The sequence below is a fragment of the Lactuca serriola genome, chromosome 4, assembly GCF_051521515.1.
Source record: "Lactuca serriola cultivar US96UC23 chromosome 4, Lser_US96UC23_V15, whole genome shotgun sequence".
In the NCBI taxonomy this organism is placed as follows: domain Eukaryota; kingdom Viridiplantae; phylum Streptophyta; class Magnoliopsida; order Asterales; family Asteraceae; genus Lactuca; species Lactuca serriola.
The window spans coordinates 131983127-132001919 of NC_136411.1; the positions used below are offsets into that span (position 1 = coordinate 131983127).

General features: G+C 32.6%; 1 protein-coding gene across 1 annotated transcript; it reads left to right on the top strand.

Moving 5' to 3' along the window:
- The first annotated feature begins 13251 nt into the window (after positions 1-13251).
- Positions 13252-15720, top strand: LOC145102585 (glyceraldehyde-3-phosphate dehydrogenase, cytosolic). The gene is made up of 11 exons (XM_079040016.1): positions 13252-13382; positions 13498-13524; positions 13624-13724; positions 13893-14008; positions 14088-14187; positions 14317-14524; positions 14614-14711; positions 14805-14947; positions 15044-15127; positions 15269-15358; positions 15447-15720. Exons 1-11 carry the CDS (start codon positions 13379-13381, stop codon positions 15490-15492), a joined length of 1017 nt encoding a protein of 338 aa, XP_078896142.1. The 5' UTR covers positions 13252-13378; the 3' UTR covers positions 15493-15720.
- Positions 15721-18793: the final 3073 nt, after the last annotated feature.

Below are 18793 nucleotides of genomic sequence, written 5' to 3' on the forward strand. Positions count from 1 at the left end.
TGGGTATAGTTTGGGATAACCCTCTAGGCAGTCTCTACTCAATCAGATGTCATAAAAGAATATATATAAACTATGACATATTTAGTTTACGTTATATGTTTTCTCAGAAGTATAAAGTACATTTATTTAAGGATAATTACTGTTTTATGCTGATTTCTTGCTAGTAAACTAGATTATACAAAATTGTGAGACGCTACTTCAATATTGTACCCTTAGGTGTATAGTGATAAATCCTTTTAGTATAACCAGAGTCTCCTGGAGGGAGAGCGTGAGATTTGTGAATAGATCTATTCGGGACTGACAATCCTACACCAGAACTGCTAGCTACAGTGAGGCGGGCACACCTGTGGTGAACAAATGTCATTTAGCTTAACGCCTGAAGAACGTTATAAAGGTTTCTCGGTCATATCAAGTATGGTTATACGACTCACAAATAAGTATAAACTAACTTTGTTTACGGACTCTCTTCTTCATTTGTTTTATTTTAAGTAATAAAACTACTTCTATATATGCTGTTAGAAATCAAGGACTTCTAAACTGGCATCTCTACCTCTAGGACGGATAACATGTTTTTTTTTCTAAAACTGATAGTTTATTTTCTACTAATAGACACTCTTTCAAGACCGCTTTTCATAAAATAATACAGGATTTTTTTGAAGAACACTTTTCAAATGGATTCAAAGAACATTTTCTCACTAAAACTAAAATTCTTATGAACTCACCAGCTTTATGCTGATATATTTTCAAACTGCTTGTATTCTCAGGAAATTAGTAGACGGGTACTTCCAGGAGTTCGGAGAAGACGAAGAGTTAGAGTCGCGCCTGTCTATTTACTTTTACTATGAATAAAAACTATGTATTAAACAATGTAAACCTTTTCACATATGTATTCAATGTCTGGTTGTGTTTACTATGCTTGCTATGATACAGTTGTTGTGATACTACGCATGATGTCATCCACCCCTGAACGTTTCTGCCGTTCCGGTTTGGGGGTGTGACACTATCAGTGAGAGCTCTTCCGTAGAGAAGTTGGCCGAGATTTATGTGAGAAAGGTGGTGGCTCGAATGGAGTGCCGACATCAATAGTGTCAAATCAGGATGTCTATTTTACTTCCAGGTTCTGGAAGAAGTTTCACGAGGAGTTGGGTACCCGATTGCACTTCAGCACCGTATACCACCCACAGACAAACATGCAGAGTAATCGGACGATTCAAACACTTGAGGACATGATGCATGCATGTGTTATGGACTTCGGAGGAATTTGGGATACTTATTTGCCCTTGGTTGAGTTTCCGTATAGCAATAACCATCATTCCAGTATTGGCATGCCTCCCCTTGAGCTCTTATATAAGAGGAGGTGTCAGACTCCTATCTGTTGGGGAGAGGTAGGGAAGAGGGTGATGGGTAGCACTGAGATTGTGCTCAAGACGACTGAGCAGATTCAATAGGTCAGACAGAGGTTACTGACAGCCCAGAGTCTCCATAAGAGTTACGCAGATCGGCGACGATCCGAGTTGGAGTTCCAGGTTGGAGATTTTGTCCTCCTGAAGGTATCCCCATGGAAAGGGGTGATCCGATTCAGGAAGCGAAGGAAGTTAGGCCCCAGATATATCGGTCCCTTCAGAGTGACTGCCAGAGTGGGGAAGGTAGCTTATCAGTTGGAGCAACTTGCAGAGTTGAGCCAGATTCATAACACCTTCCACATGTGCCAGTTGAGGAAGTGTGTCGCTGATGAGACGACAGTGGTACCCTTAGAGGACATTCAGGTGGATGCTAGCCTGAATTACATTGAGAGACCGATAACAATTTTGGATAGAAAAGTTAAGATCCTAAGGAACAAGGAGGTGCGACTGGTTAAGCTGCAGTGGGAGCACCGTAGGGGATCCGAGTGGACTTGGGAGCCGGAATCCAAGATGCGCGAGTAGTACCCTGAGTTTTTTCTGGAGCATGACTTCGAGGGCGAAGTCTGATTCTAGTGGGGGAGAATTTTAACATCCCGACTCCCAGGTATAATATTGATATATTTATTTATTTATTTCTGGGGTTGATCGAGTGACTCGACGAGTTGTATACCCGATTCGTCGAGTAGACTCAGATTGGCCACGTTGGTTTAATGACCAACTCGACGAGTCAGAGAGCTGACTCGCCGAGTTGGCGCTGTGTGAGGAAACCTTAAAACTTTAGGTTTTTTTCCTATTTAAAAGGCCTTAAGCCCTCATTTCTGCCTCACCAGTTACCTTACTCCCCAAAGCGAAACCCTAATCGCCTAGAGTGAGCTAAGAGAGAAAAGAGAGTTAATATTGGGCATTTTTGTGATCTTTTGGAGGAGAAGTGGAGAGTATCAAATCTTGGATCAAGAAGAGGCTTTTGGATCCATAGATTCTTCAGAAATTTGCTTCAGTTGGAGGTAAAAAGATGCTAACTTGATCATTTCCTTATGAGACCTTGGCTTAGGGAGTTTTTAGGGTTTTATCCCATCTGTCTTGTGTCATTAAGTCATTTGAGCATGGCTTGAGGTTAGAACCTCATATCTGGACTATAGGAGGCCTTGTGAGTCCAAAGACCCGAGCTTTATTGAGCTGGAGGCAAGCCCTTGTGCATCTAACCCTTGTTGGAGCTTGTATTGGCATTATGAGCCTAAAATACCATGCATGAACGTAAAGCTTGTAGCTTTACGAGATATTCGATCCATAGGAAGATAGATCCGGAGTATAGGGCATCAGTTCTGCCTTAAAACGTCTGAATGAGAATTCAATTTAAGGGACTCGACGAGTCGATGAGCTGACTCGACGAGTCAGTTGGAGTTTGTCCCAATGAGTCTGAACACGCTGTAACTCGGCGAGTTGAGTTGGAATTTCATGAGGGTTCTAAGGAACCGAAGGGACTCGACGAGTCGGGTCAACATGGACTGTTGACTCAAGTGTTGACTTCTGTTGACTTTAGGGTTTGGTCAAACTTGAGGGATGGAGGTCATGGAGAGGTAAAGTGGTCTTTTACCCATCCCAAGAGTTAAAGAGGGACCGACATGAGTTTATTTAGAATTTTGATCTTTAAGTGTTAATTAGATATGCTTATTACATGTAGACGGGGATTAGACCGTTCGAGGGGTATTCAGTTTCCTTGCTTGCTTACGAGGTGAGTCTTCTCACTATACTTACCTAGATTGGTAATTTATTTGTGACCAGAGGGTCTTATGTGCTTATATTGAGTATTGTGATATCGTGCATTATGTCTTTGTGACTTATGATGTGTATTATTCTAAGCTTACTGAGTTTGGACCGGATGGTCCACCCGAGTTGTGGGACCGGAGGGTTCCACTGAGACACATTGACCGGAGGGTCTTATTCGAGTATAGCCATGAGAGGCTAATGAGATGTGTGTGGTATTTTGGGGAAATCACTAAGCTTTGTGCTTACTGTGTTATGTGTTATGTGTTTCAGGTACTTCGCAGGATCACAAGAAGGCACCAGCTTGATTGTACACACGAGTTGGAGATATCTTTTGGAGGATCCTGAATTGTTATTTAATCAACTTATGAACATGTGATTTTGATAATTTGACATTTTTGGAGATTCTGAGATTGTTTTAATGATATTAAATGTGATTTTAAAATGAAAAATTTGTTTGAAAATTTACTGTGTTACAATTTAACTTGTTTATGTTATTCACAAATGATCAAGTCTTCTGTTGCTAAAAAACCATGTTTTTTAAACTTGTTTTTGAATAAAAACCTCAACAATTGGTATCAGAGACACCTTGCAAGTTTGGTTAGACTTTTTGATTTTTTTGAAATCTTTGTTTTTGGAGAATATGGATTACTTGGTTTTGTATAAAAACAAGTTCATACATATTTTCTATGACAACTTTATAATTGTTATTCTATGTAACAAAAGTTTTCATGCATCTTTTGTCATTTAAAGTTGTCTTAGAAAAAAAAAGTTGGTTAATGTATATGTTGATATGTATGATGTGCTTAAACTAGCCAAAGACCATTATGTTTGTTGTGTTGTTGTGTTGGTTGTTTTTATTATAAAATGGTTGTAATAATTTATTTATTTATATGGTATATAATAAATTAAATAGATTAGTTTTCTTAGTTTATTTTTGTAATTAATAGATTAGGTGTTAAATATAATTTATTTGTAAAAAAATGTAACAAGAAATGAATTTGAAGCCATTTTTTGAAGACCAAATAGCAATTTTCGAGTTTAACAACATGCTGAAAGTTAGTGACAGTTTCTGAAAAATGTCACTAATGTTGTTTACAAAGGGTTGTTGGACTTTTAGTGACAGTTGCTGAAATATTGCTTTCAAGAAGCCTTTCCAATCTTTTGCAAGCAAATGGTGTTAATCAAGTGAGAGCTTTTACAACAAGATTACATGAATTTTTTTGGTCCCTTAAAATGTCCCTTTAGAAATGGACTTGATATTTTTTTGTGTTGGCTCACAAAAAATGTCATTTGTTGGTTATGTTTATGCACATATAATTTTATGCATGTTTGTATCGTTCATTCTATGCAATTATTATGTGTGACTGATAAATTAGTTTTTCACATGCTAAAATAATTTGACAAAATAAACATCACATGGAGTTCGTTTTTCAAAATTTATAATATGGACATAAGATGTAACAAGTTATTGTTTTAATCTAAAATCCAGTTTTATAAAAATGTTAATAACGTCAAATTTTGAAATACTCAAATATAAGTTTTAAAATGGTAATTTTTATAACTTACACAAACTCCAAATATATAAGTAATAAAAAGAAGTTTTATTAAATGTATAAAAGGTTCAAATGCAATCAAAATTAATATCGGTTATTAAAACTGAATTGCGTCAAATTATATAAAAACTAGCTTTTTATTTAGAACTTTTAAAAGTGATATTTTAAAAATCGGTACCATGGTTTATTATATGCATGTAATAACCATTATATCATATGTTTTTAAAACTAGAATTATAAAACACATAAAAGACTCTTTTACAAACCTCAAATTTATGCAATCCTTTTTTAAGAGCACTCGCACATCTCTTGTATACACTAGTGGGATAAAGAATACCTAACTATTTGGTATTATCTTTTGATGGTCGGGGTGTCTTCGCGATTTCTATAACCAAGTTATAGGTCGATTACATATGTTTTTTCAAATTGGACGATTTGATCGGAAATCTTTTGTGATAAATGATACCTAAGCAAGAGAGTTTTGAGGCATAGATGAGATCAAACATGTCCAATTAAATTTGTTATTAGCGGTCCCATAAATATAGGAATTATATAGTAAGATATAATTGACAATCGATATCTATCGGGTTGAATTCAAATGGATGGGATAAACGATACCTAACAATTTATTTCTTTTGCAACTTGGATCCAAGACTTTGATAATTAATGGTTTTGGAAACTAAAAGGGTATTAATTATTAAAGAGTTTAAATATTGAAAATACTAAATGATTTTTGTTAAAATTTTGTAGTTAAATAATCCATTCTCATTACCATGAAATTGTCAATTTCTTTAATGACTTAATGAGACAATAACATTCACTAGATACAACTTCAATAAATGTGTTCATGTCTTGAGAGACAATCTCGTGAGAGATATGAAATTGTATACAGTTGAAGGTCCTAGTCCTAAACTATTTGATTTGAGCAATAAGCCTAAACATCATGCCTAGTTCATTGAAAAAATCTTCATGTAAAGAGCTACATAAGACAATTAGTTTAGAAGAAAATCTTCATGTAAAGAGCTATATAAGACTTTAACTTCTAAACAAACATATATATAATTATGAATTATAATTGGATTATTACTTCATTGTAGGATGAAGAGTAAATTTTGTTGGAATGAGGTCCAACCAAAACAAAATGACACAATATACTACAAAATAAGAGTACACCACTTTAGAAGTTTAAATCTAATATGATTGGATGAATGAGTTCATTGAAAAACTATGTTGATCTATGTCATTCAAGGATCACATACAAATCTTTATCACTTCGAGAGTATACATAATCGAGATAAGCGACTTTATGTCATGAAAGAACACCAATCATATACTCCAATATATTTAATTATACCTAGAGTAAAGTCAGATATGGAGATGATAGCATTCGCACAATTCACACAAATTAAGTTTAGTCGAACCCATTAATAAAGTTCTTCTTTTGAGATAAGTATAAATGGTCAAACTTCAACCCTAAGACTCTATTATTCTATAAATGGGATTTTGATTTGGATTTAGTATTTGGATATTGGAAATTTGTAACAACAACTATTATATAGTGTTTTGGTATAATGTGATATGATCATAACATCAATACTTGTTGTATTCTATATTAACATGTGTAATCCATGAATAATCTTATTATTCTAAAAGTTCATAGTTGGTTATATTTGTGGGAGAAATTATGAAATAATACTAATATGAATTGGATTGGTTGACTTACACTGGATGAAGGTAGGAAATGGGTTGTAACCAAGTTTCATAGGTACTTGTTAGAAAACTAGTATTGAACTGACCCGCATCAAGATCATCTCATGGATTGCTATCATGAATGATACTTGATTAAAAGGTACCATCTTTGTATCCTTAACACCTGAGGTATATAGTGGGACTTTTGTGTATGGAATACTGTGCTTAGATATGGTCAAACGTTGGTCCTTAATTGGGCAGTTATAAATGCCATTTTCAGGTAAGGTATGAACTATGCAAGAGGCTTATGTAGTCAAGATGGGATTTGTTCCTCTTATGTGTTGAGAGTTAGACATATAAGGCGCCTTACCAAAAGTTGAACACCAAATGAGACTGATTGCGACCCGCATGTTTAACATGATGTTTGTGAAAAGGGATAACTGATAAACTTACCTTATTCACCAATTATAGCTTGGATCTTTGGGGAATTGGGTGTTGATAGAATGAAACGAATTTGTATGTTGATTGGGGGCAGTGAAATGTTACTAAACGTTCACCACTATCTATATCAGTCTAATATGAATCTTGCGCAAGTGGGAGAATGAAAGATCTAGTATGCTCAAAAATCATATTAAATTGATATTGCTAATTAACATATGATACTAATGGGTCACACTAACAACAACTTGATACAATTGATTATTTATTAGAAAAACATTTTAATAAATATTCAATAAACTCTTATAATTAAATTGGAAATTATTTATTTATAGGAAATAATAATTTTCATTAGCAAGTAACATTATGTAATTCGTATGGTATGAATTAATAAGTCATGCACAACATTTTGGACTAGATAAATCTTTTGACTTTTACCAAAAAGTTAAAGTATATATTTTATAAACTAGGTTTATAAAATATAAAAGCTTTTGTCTTCTTTTGCCTTTATTTAATTTTTTGATAATTAAGAGAAAAATATGGAATGGTCTTTTGACTAGTTTATTCAAAAGAAAAGCATGGTCTTTTTATTATTTAAAGGAAAAGAAACCATGCTTTGATGAGTATGGGAGACAAGTAGAGTATATGAGACATAATGTTCTTAAAGTGTTAAGGACTAATGGTCCTTGGATGTGCTTTAGGAATGACTTTATGGGGCTTTCATTTGGGACTCTCTATTGGACTCCAAAACTGTAGCATGCTTGTATGCATGGGCTTTCTCTCTTTTTCCTCTCAAGTCTTGAAGATTACTTGGTTATCTTATGCTCTCTTGAAGTTCATATTAGTTATTAACTTCAAGCTTAAGAGATTAAGAGTTTTATACAAAATAACTAGCATTCTACATCAAGTTGAGTCATTATTGGTGTCTTTTAAGATCATCATTCTTCATCGACTTCCAAGCCTCCCAAGAGGATCAAAAGAACTACAAAGGTTGTAATTTCTCCATCTTCTTCTTTGGTTGGTGTTTATTTTCTTTCCAAACTTTACAAGATGATCCTTGGTGGGTTTAACTTGCTTATGTTGTTAAAAAAATAATCAAGTCTTCCGTTGCTAAAAATCATGTTTTTGAAACTTGTTTTTGAATAAAAACCCAACAAATATTTTACAGGGTCCAAATGCAGATAACGGTCCCAATTAAAAGTTCCCAAAACATTTAGTGGTTTAATACAACATTTCATGAGAGATTCGTACAACAAATATCAAAACAAAGGTTTAAAAAGACATTACAAACCACAGGTCTTCTAAAATTCCAAAGCTTATGAGTCTCCTAATCTTCTGACAATGCCTACTAACCTGCAAAAAGTTATCAACAAGTGGGTTAGGCTATAGGGAGCCTAGTGAGTACGGTCTCAAGGTTAGACATTATGGATAGTATATGAACGAACATTGTAGTTCATACATTAATGTACAAATCCATGCCTTCTCAAAACAACAAAATCAACACCAAAGTTAGCTTGGGGGTAAAATATTACATCAGTCAAAGTACATTGTCATTTATAGACTTAATAACGGTTATTAACCTCTCTAACACTAAATTAAGTCATTTCATCATTATGACATAATAACTAAAACCTTTAGATGTCATAAAAGCTATAAGACAACTAAAATGACATCTAATCATCATAGTTATCCATTAAGCTCTTAATGACTAAGGTTCTCATCAAACATCAATCTAAACCACTTAACAACTCTTATTATCATCTTATACATCATAATTGATATTGAAGTAATACATCCATGCATTCCAAGTGTTATAATTAATGATTTCGTACTTGAAAATCATTAAAAAGTTTGATTCCATAGTTTTACTTTCAATTCCTTTATATTCTTTCGGTAAATCAATCATCAATATTTAAAACACTTAATTCATGAATCACGACTTCAATTAATGAAAATTTCATAGTTTTACTTTCAATTCCTTTATTAATTTCTTTTAGTTAATTTTTTTTAACTCCTTTTCTTGGATTATTTCTTTTTGATTGAAATACTATTTTTAATTTATTATTTTTTATATAATAAATATTATTTTGTTGGATTATTAGTTTATTAGTTTGTTTTTAATGCATATTATTAATTCTTTTTAATTTTATTAGTTTCACCAAAAAGTTGTCGGAATACGCAAAAGCATTGCTCGCCCATCAACGAAAATCGTATGGAGGTCCGACGTAAACCCTGCTATCTTTTTCCACCCAACATCCCCGATAGCCACCTATGACAACTTCTTTATCATCCGCTTGTAATCTTTCATATCCCACACAATACGCAACAAACTCCTATAAACATTACAAGTGGTGATAGTGATATGGTGATGATAGTAGTGTTATCGCAGGTGACTACTGTTATCATTGGTTGGAAAAAGTTGGTGAGCTTCTATCCGACCTCCAATGAAGATGTTTTGTGGTGATTCCGACAATTTTCGATGATGAGAGGCAACGCTTTTGCGCATTCTGACGACTTTGTGGTAGAACTAATAAATTAAAAAAAAATTAATAGTATCTTAAATATAAACTAATAAACTAATAATCCAACAAAATAATATTTATTATATAAAAAATAACAAATTAAAAATAATATTCCAATAAAATAGAATTAATCCCAAAAAAAAAGAGTTAAAAAAATTAACTAAAAAAAATTAATAATTTAATAATGTTATATTTATCATGATATAAATGTTATAAAATAAAAACAATATTTATTAATATAAAATATTCCAATTAAAAGAATTACACCAATAAAAATACAAATATAATAATATTTATTAATATATAAATATATTATATTAAAAATAATATTTATTAATATATAATAATCCGATTAAAATATTCGATAACAAAGAAATTAATAATCTAATTAACAATATTTATTAATATATAAATAATATATATTCAAAACAACATTTATTAATATATAATAATTCAATAAAATTAAAAAACAAAATATGTAAAAATGATCATTGTAGTTTGGTTGCAGAAATGATCCTTAAGGGTAAAATAATAATTTTAAAAAAGTTAACGGTCAAACGGTTAAAGTTGACGGAAGAGAAACCAAATCACAACAAAACGTGTTCAAAATGACAAAATCTATAATTTTTCAAAGGTTTGAATTTTAGCCACATAAAATAATAAATCATATGGAACATTTTTACAGTTTTGTCTAAAAAACATTAATAAAAAAGAATATTCTATTTCTACTTGTGACAGCTTTTGTTAAAGAGTCATGTACATCATCCGAGCTTTCATTTCTTATGATAAAGAAGTTTGAAACCATAAATCGTCAATACCATAATTTTGAAAACAAAAAAACAAAAAGGAATTATTTAAAACCACATGAATGGAGAGCAAACTATAGGAAAGGTGTGGTTAGAAGTCAAATCAGTGCGGCAAGACTCATCCCTCTCTTTTGAGTTGGTGACAATTAGCTAGGATCACAGGTTACATCTTATTCAATTTAAAAATGGGAAATTTTTTTATCTTCACATGATTATGATGTTTCAACATTATACTATATACTTATATACCACATAAATTATTAAATTACAAAGTCTTTATTAACATGTATTTTTCTATTTTTATGCGTTTTGCCACCGAAAGGTTTTTGGTTTATGGAGTTTTAGCACAATTGTTTTGGATTTTGACAGATTTACTCCTTTAAGTTTTATAATTCACAGAAAAGGGTCTCTATAATTTTTATTCACAAAAATATTTCATATATTAAGATTTTTATATGCTAGCAGTTTGACCTTTGTATAAAAATTAAATTATAAAAATGTCCGTATACTTTATGAGTTTTGCCACCAAAAAGGTTTTTAGTTTTAGAGTTTGCATAGTTGTTTTAGATTTTGATAGATTTACTCATTTAAATTTTATAATTTACAAATAGATCCCAATGAATGTTTTTTAACAAAAAAATCCATATGTTTAAGATTTTTGTATGTTGTGTAGAAAGAAAATTACAAAAATTGTTCCCGTAATTAACAAAAAACGTCATTTTGTATATTTTTACAGAAACGGTCCATATATTTAAAAAAGTTATAAAAATAGTCATGGCCTAATAGAAAAATTACAGAATATGCCCACATGCCCCCACAATATATTACCATGTTTTGTCCCTACACCACCACATGACTTTTATATATTTGCAGGTTTGTTCCTTACACTTTCGGTGTTACGCAAGTTTAGCCCCCCACAAAGTAGGGGTAGTAACTTATTAGTTTAATATAGTTTAAGAATGTTTATAAAGTAATTAAATATATTTTACACATATTTGAAGTAAATAGAATTTTATTATAAAAAGGCTAGATTGAAATAAAAATGGCTAGTGTATCCATAATTTAATTTTCAAATTAATTACACGTTTTGTGTTAGTCAATGACGTAGAGTAAGTTGGTGTGATAATCAAGGCACAAGAAGATTATAAAAGGTGGACAAAGTTGGTATAAAAAGTGTCTTTTCATCACCCCATAATGAAACCATTCACACCTATGAATCAAATAACATTCATCGTGGTTGATACAATATTTGAAGGACATTTAAATGCATTAAAGGCCTCTGAAAGACATGGACAATTAAGGAACCATATATTCTTTTAACTATTATGATATTGAAATCATCTAACACTAAATAGTAGTGTTCTTTTAACTTCTTGTTATTAGTTATTTGATAAAATAATTCTAAAAACTGGTTATATTTGATATAAATCTATATTTATGTTGTAAAATAATTATAAATTAACACAAAATTATATTTATGTCCCTTACATCACATTGAAAAACACATTGGAACGTAAAGCTTGAAGCTCGCCTCACGCCTTTTAGAACCTTGCTAAATAGTTTAGTTTTATCAAATATGTATACTACTATAAAATGAAAACATTAGTTTTTCTTGACAATGTTTGATGGTGGATTCCAACTTGAGTTTGATTATAGCATGCAACACCCCAATAGCAACTAGAAAATTTTGGTGATGTTCTATTAATAATATTTCGCTATTAAAAAAAATAACGAAAAACTATTATCATTATGATTTACATACATCCAAATAACTTCCCCTCCCCCTCTTCCTCCTAACCCCCCCCCCCCCCCCCCCCCCCCCCCTTGTGATGTAAGGGACATAAAATTTCATACATTAGATATATGGTTTAAACCTAATATGCTTAAAGTATTGTTGATGTTTCATGACTACTTCTTATGTGCTGGGTGATATGATTTACCATATTTTTTTACATGTATTAAAATAATAACATTGTGTAAATATGTAATACTAGGGAAAAAGTAACAACAAATAATTAAAATGTATAATTATATCATTCTAATTTATCATAATTTTTTTTGCTGCCGATAGATGATTGTTCTGTTTTATTCTAGAAGGTTTATATCTAACAAAAATATCCCTTAAAATATTTTTTCATGACGCACTTATAAAATGTGACAACTTTAATTTTTGATTTTTGTAATTTACTCTTTATTGCCTTCTAGAAAGATCTCGTGGTTGTCACTTAGACATAATCCACTGCTTTCCTGACCATTACGCTTATCAACGGACAAATGAAATCAAAACTAAATTTTATATATTTGATCCAACTATTTAAAGAGGGTTAGAGATCTATTAACTAAAACGACCAGAAGAAAACACGTTTTCAGTTTTGCAAAATGGGTTAAAGTCAAGAAACTGATTTATGTCGTATTCTCCAATCAAACCATCATTTTTTTGCTCAATGAATAATTCATCAAAGTCGTTTTTGGTTGACCGGATTGAAACCAGTTCGATAGTTCAAATTCAAAAACAGATTAGACTCCCGTTTGTAAACCGGATTAAACTGGCAAAACCGAATCAAACCAATAAAAAAACTAGTAAGGGAAATTGTTTAAAACCGGATTCAACCTCAAATCAAAGTCGAACCTAATAATTTGTAACGTCATCAAATATGAATAAGATCGTTGGTGCACCTCTACTCTGCACTACACGAACATGGTGTAGCTGAGTCGCCACCAAAGCTACATCACGTGACCATTGGATATGCCTAAGAGTCATTTTGAATAATGTAAAACTTTTATAATAATGTAAAATTGTAAAGTGAAATGAAATTCGCTTAAATATTGTAGACCATTTTTATCTATCAAGGCCCATTTGGCAGGCGGAGACCATTTTTCATCATCAAGGTAGGTGCTAAAGACTCATTTTGGACTTCATGGTTTCGTTGTTAGTTTAGGAAATTGTTAATATTTTATTTATTTTAATAAAAACTATTTTAGGTAGGTTTTGAAATAACGAAAACAATTGAATAAACCTACAAGGGCGATGCGATTTTTGTGGTTTTTGGTCTGGATATCTTGAGAACTAGACACCGGCTTGGCCGGTCACCAGCCCCCTCACTTATTAAAACCCTCTAGAAACCTCTCCTCATCGCATTCTTCTTCACTCTCATCGTCAACACACATTCCCAATACACTTTTTTTCTCCAACAAGCGTCATGGGTACGCTGAATTTAGTAATTTTTATCAAATTATTCCTGTCGATCTTCTTTTTCTTGTGTTTTTGATCTAACTTTTCTATTTTCTCATTTTAATTGTTGTTCTTTTTGTTGTCCAGGCGGCAAGATCAAGATCGGAATCAACGGTACCAGATCTTATCCACTTTACAATTTTATACCGTTTAATGTCTACAGCTGTTCTTCTGGGACGATTTCGAGTGGCTTAATGTATATTTAACTTGCAGGATTCGGAAGAATCGGTCGATTGGTGGCTAGAGTAGCTTTGCAGAGAGACGATGTTGAACTTGTTGCTGTTAACGATCCATTTATCTCTGTGGAGTACATGGTTCGTAATTTTGATCATCTGATTGTATCTACAGTAGATCTGGGGTTTTAGGGTTTTAAATTCTGATCGGTTTAGTGCTTGTTCTGAATTTAGTTCAGTAGACAGTAGATCCGTGCATTTTATAGTGTTTTGAGTTTGAATTTAACTTCAATCATGATTTCATTGCAGACATACATGTTTAAGTATGACAGTGTTCATGGTCAATGGAAGCATCATGAACTCAAGGTTAAGGACGACAAAACCCTTCTTTTCGGCGAGAAACCCGTCGCTGTTTTTGGTTCAAGGTGCGTCTCTCGCATGCTCAATTTTGGTTAAATTCATGTTTTCAAGATAAGGCTGATTAATCTCCTGTTATTATTAAAGGAACCCAGAAGAGATCCCATGGGCCCAGACCGGAGCTGAGTACGTCGTGGAATCCACCGGAGTTTTTACCGACAAGGACAAAGCCGCTGCTCACTTGAAGGTATACATCCTCTTACGCGATTTTACAACTTCCATGACTTCCATTTTCTTGTGTAGTCCGAGATGAAAGTTTTCATGTTCTTAATAAACTCAAAAAATTCTTATAATCTCGTTTTACCCATATCTTTAGGGAGGTGCTAAGAAGGTCATCATCTCTGCCCCCAGTAAGGATGCTCCCATGTTTGTTGTTGGTGTGAATGAGAAGGAATACAAATCAGACCTTCACATCGTTTCAAACGCCAGTTGCACCACTAACTGCCTTGCCCCTCTGGCCAAGGTTATAAATGACAGATTTGGAATTGTTGAGGGTCTTATGACCACCGTTCACTCCATCACTGGTAACTTTTCTCAATTTTTCTTGATATTTTTTGTATATATATTTATTTCAGTTCTATTAACAGTTTATTTTGATTTGATTATGATTCAGCTACACAGAAGACTGTTGATGGACCATCTGCTAAGGACTGGAGAGGTGGAAGAGCTGCATCATTCAACATCATTCCCAGCAGCACTGGTGCTGCTAAGGTATTTATTTATTTACTATTTAGTCCCTCAAGTTTCAAATACTGCTATTTTTGTTCTTCATAGAGTTTGATAAATGTTTGGAAATCTTGATAGGCTGTAGGGAAAGTCCTCCCTTCATTGAACGGGAAGTTGACCGGAATGTCTTTCCGTGTCCCAACTGTTGATGTCTCTGTTGTTGATCTGACTGTTCGATTGGAAAAATCTGCAACTTATGATGAGATCAAAGCTGCTATCAAGTAAGCAAAACTTCATTTCATTTTATTGTTAATCTTGACAATAGATGAATGTTCGTGGTTGTAAATTGTAATATTGTTTTTTGTGTTTGTTATCAGGGAGGAATCTGAAGGAAAGATGAAAGGGATCTTGGGTTACACTGAAGATGATGTGGTGTCCACAGACTTTGTGGGTGACAACAGGTATTTTTTTGTTTATTGTTTCTTTTATAAAAGCTATGGTTTTTTTGTAGGCATAAGTGGACCACATGTGTATATATATTTTGTATGAAGATTAAAAAAGAATGGAATTTAATAAGTGGAGAATTTATGTGATTTTAACAGGTCGAGCATATTTGATGCAAAGGCTGGAATTGCACTGAATAACAATTTTGTGAAGTTGGTTTCGTGGTATGACAACGAGTGGGGTTACAGGTACTTATTCTTCTTTCTTATGTTTTCTTTAGATTTTTTTTTTATGTGGGTTTTTATTTATTGAAGTGTTTTTATTTTTTTTATGCAGTTCCCGTGTTGTTGATCTGATTGTTCACATGGCATCTGTGGAGTAAGTTTTGTGGATGTAGGTGAAGTTTTTTTTTGAGTTGGAAGCAAAATAAAAGTCTACCTATCCATTCCCCACTGTGTTTAGGGTTTTGATTGATGGGTGGAGAAATGTTTTGGTGTTTATGTTGTTATTGCTGGTTTATTATCGAACTTTAATAGTGCAATTTTCAGACATTGAGGTGTGTAGTAGTATCAAGTTGGTGTGAAAACTTGTCTTCACTGGCTGTTTATTATTTGGTGTTTTGAACTAGGCGGCTTAATAGTTTTTGCGTTTTTAATTTGAAAATAGCAATAAAAAATAGTCTTATCTGAAGTTTGGAAGCTGTTATCGTACAAGACAAGTTTGAAAAAAAAAATCTCGACCCAAGAACCAAATTGAAAGCTGGTTTCTGGAAAACGACATGATTAGGTGCTTTGAACAGAGGAATTGGACTCTATCAGATATGATTCGATCCAAATCTAACAACTATACTTTTATCTTTTGGAATTCATTCTTTATGTGCGTTATACATTTTTAAATGATTCCAACTAAAAATGATGGTTAAGAGACAAACAACTATTGCATTTGGGATGGTTAACCTAAGTTGTGTTAATTGAGAATTTGGAGTTTCGAAGTCCATGTTCTACGTTATCTAAATAAGATTATTTGATATATTGAATTGCCTTCTTCAACTCCATCAAAGACAAAGTCTAAGATTATATATTTTTAAATAAGATTATTTGTTGCACCTCTACAAACCAATTGTTTTCTACAACTCTACTAAGGATAATTTTGATACTTAAGGCAATGAGCAAGTACAGAGATATCCTCTTATAAGAAATGAATGAGTTGTGAAGTTTTTGGAGAGTTCAAAATCCATACTAAAAATGGTGACACCCATTTGGAAGGTTAATGTCAATCTGCTTCAAGGTCCATATGAGATGTCAATTGCAAAACATAAACGATATTTTTGATGGACAAATGTTTTAACACCTAACCTTTTGTGTAGAGTTCCATATTTCAACAACTAGGTTTCATCGCGGAGGCCCTAAATCCATACTTTACAACACCTTCCGTAATTACTAGCATACAACATGTCGGGCTTGTGCATTGATTTGTAGTGGTGCAACAAACCATTAGACAATCAAGTTTGGAAGAATGTCGCAATTACTAGCATACATGTCGGGCTTGTGTATTGATTTGTAGAGGTGCAACAAACCATTAGACAATCAAGTTCGGAAGAATGTCGTGTATATCCTTATTAAACATTTAAATATCATATTTGTCCAACTTAATTTCTAAATATCATATTTACACTTTATAAAATTTTAAAATATCATGTCATTTTTAAACATCAAAATATCAAATATCCCATTTTTACATATCAAAATATCATGTCTTTCTTAAACATCAAAATACCAATAGTAATATTTAAAATATCCTTCATCTAAAACATGTCAATATTAAACAACAAACACAAACAATCAGTGTATATATTCCATGAAGAAGACTAAAGATGAAGTGTTTTGTTTGTCAAGAGAACGACGTTCCAATAATTTAGAAGTAGATGTTATAATATTATAGATGTAGTGATAATATGATTAAAGTTTTTGATTATTATAATAATTATAAGATATAAAAAATGATTATAAACTATTAAAAACATTGTAAAAAAAGATTTTGGCAAAATATGAAAATTTGAAGGTTTATAAAGGATAAATGCGGTATTAAAAATTTAAGTTGGACAAGTATGATATTTTGATTGTTTAAACGGACATATATGAAATTCTTTGACTAAGGTCCAAAATCAAATAAGAACATACAAGTTGATTGGGATTATACATGTGATCGTAAGATCCTAATAAAAACAATATAAAAGATAAAAATGCATATCTATCTATCAATTAACAATAAGTATTTCAAAACATGAAAAATGCATATCTATCTAACAATTAACAATAAGTATTTCAAAACATGAATAATACATCTTCAATACCTCATTTAACAATAAAAACAGGAAATGAGTTTTTTAGGGTTCATATTTGCTTCAAATAGTTGGTCCACGACACAATCTTATTTTTTAAATAGGTTAAATTACATGAATGGTCCTTATGGTTTGGGGTAATCTGTGCGTTTGGTCTTTAAAACTTTTTTTTTTTAACTCGGACGGTCCCTAAGATGTATTTTTGTTGCGCGTTGGGTCCCTGATAGACCTAAAATAACTATACTACCCTTATTTTTTTATTTTCTTTTATTTGTATGGTTTATTTATATATAAAATAAATATAAAAACTAAAATTAAAAAAATCCTAAACCTCTAATCTAATCGTACACCCTAATAAAAGAAAAGTTGCTTTCCTCTTATTCCTTCCTTCGTCCCCATCCCTTCCTCCAATCTCGTCGGCGAATTCGTAGGGCTACTGCTAGAGACAATGAAACTCCATCTTCGGTGCCCCTCTTTGTTTTCTTCCTTTTCTCACTAGAAAAGCTTGACCCACGAAGCTTCATCATCTTTGCATCTTCCCCTCTCCGATTAGAGCTCTCCATCCTTTACTCACCGGAAAAACACGAGGCAGGAATTCATTGAAAAAACGTCGAACCAGAATCATGGGATTGCTTCATTTTGTTTCGATTTACTGCATATCTGGGTAGAAATTTTCAGAAACTTAATTTTTCACAGGAACTACAAAAGAGAAATTTGATTTCTCCGAAAGGGTGATGGCGCTTTTCCATTTCTGAGTTACAGTAGTTATGAAAACATGACTCAGATTGTGGTGGTTGAAGAAGATGCTAGGACCAGGCAGGCTCAAAAGGGGCAGCAGAGTAGAGATGAAGGTTCTAGGTTTAATCATGGTAGGTTTCATCGATGATTTCATATGGTGGTTCAAGCGAGGAAGATGATGAATCTGGAACCCTCGCTTGTTTTTTGCATTCAAAATTTTCATTAGGTTTTGTTTTCAGCATTTTGATTTTGATTTTGTTCAATTTTGATTACAAGGTAACAATTTAATTTTGGTTTGGGTTTTGATTTGGTTTGATATTCATTAGCTTCATCCTCTGAAAATTGTAGAAGCAAGCACCATTATTGGAAGATGTCGATGGTGGCTACAGGAGACAGTCATGGTCATGATTGTTTTCAGAGATGATGATGATGAAGATGGGATTTAATCGAATAGGATGAAGAGTTCTAATTCCAATTTCTGGTTTTTTTGTGTAGATTTTAACATCACTTTTGCTTACCTGGGCTACGATGTTACATATTTCTTTTGGAACTTTGGTTTTGTTCTTATTGTGGCCGGTGGAGGTGACCAGAAGTTAGTGGCAGT

Excerpts from the sequence above, each read along its gene's own strand:
- LOC145102585 (XM_079040016.1), top strand. Across the intron at positions 14,188-14,316 it reads AAGCCGCTGCTCACTTGAAG|GGAGGTGCTAAGAAGGTCAT; the intron begins GTATACATCCTC and ends CCATATCTTTAG. Across the intron at positions 14,948-15,043 it reads GAGATCAAAGCTGCTATCAA|GGAGGAATCTGAAGGAAAGA; the intron begins GTAAGCAAAACT and ends GTTTGTTATCAG.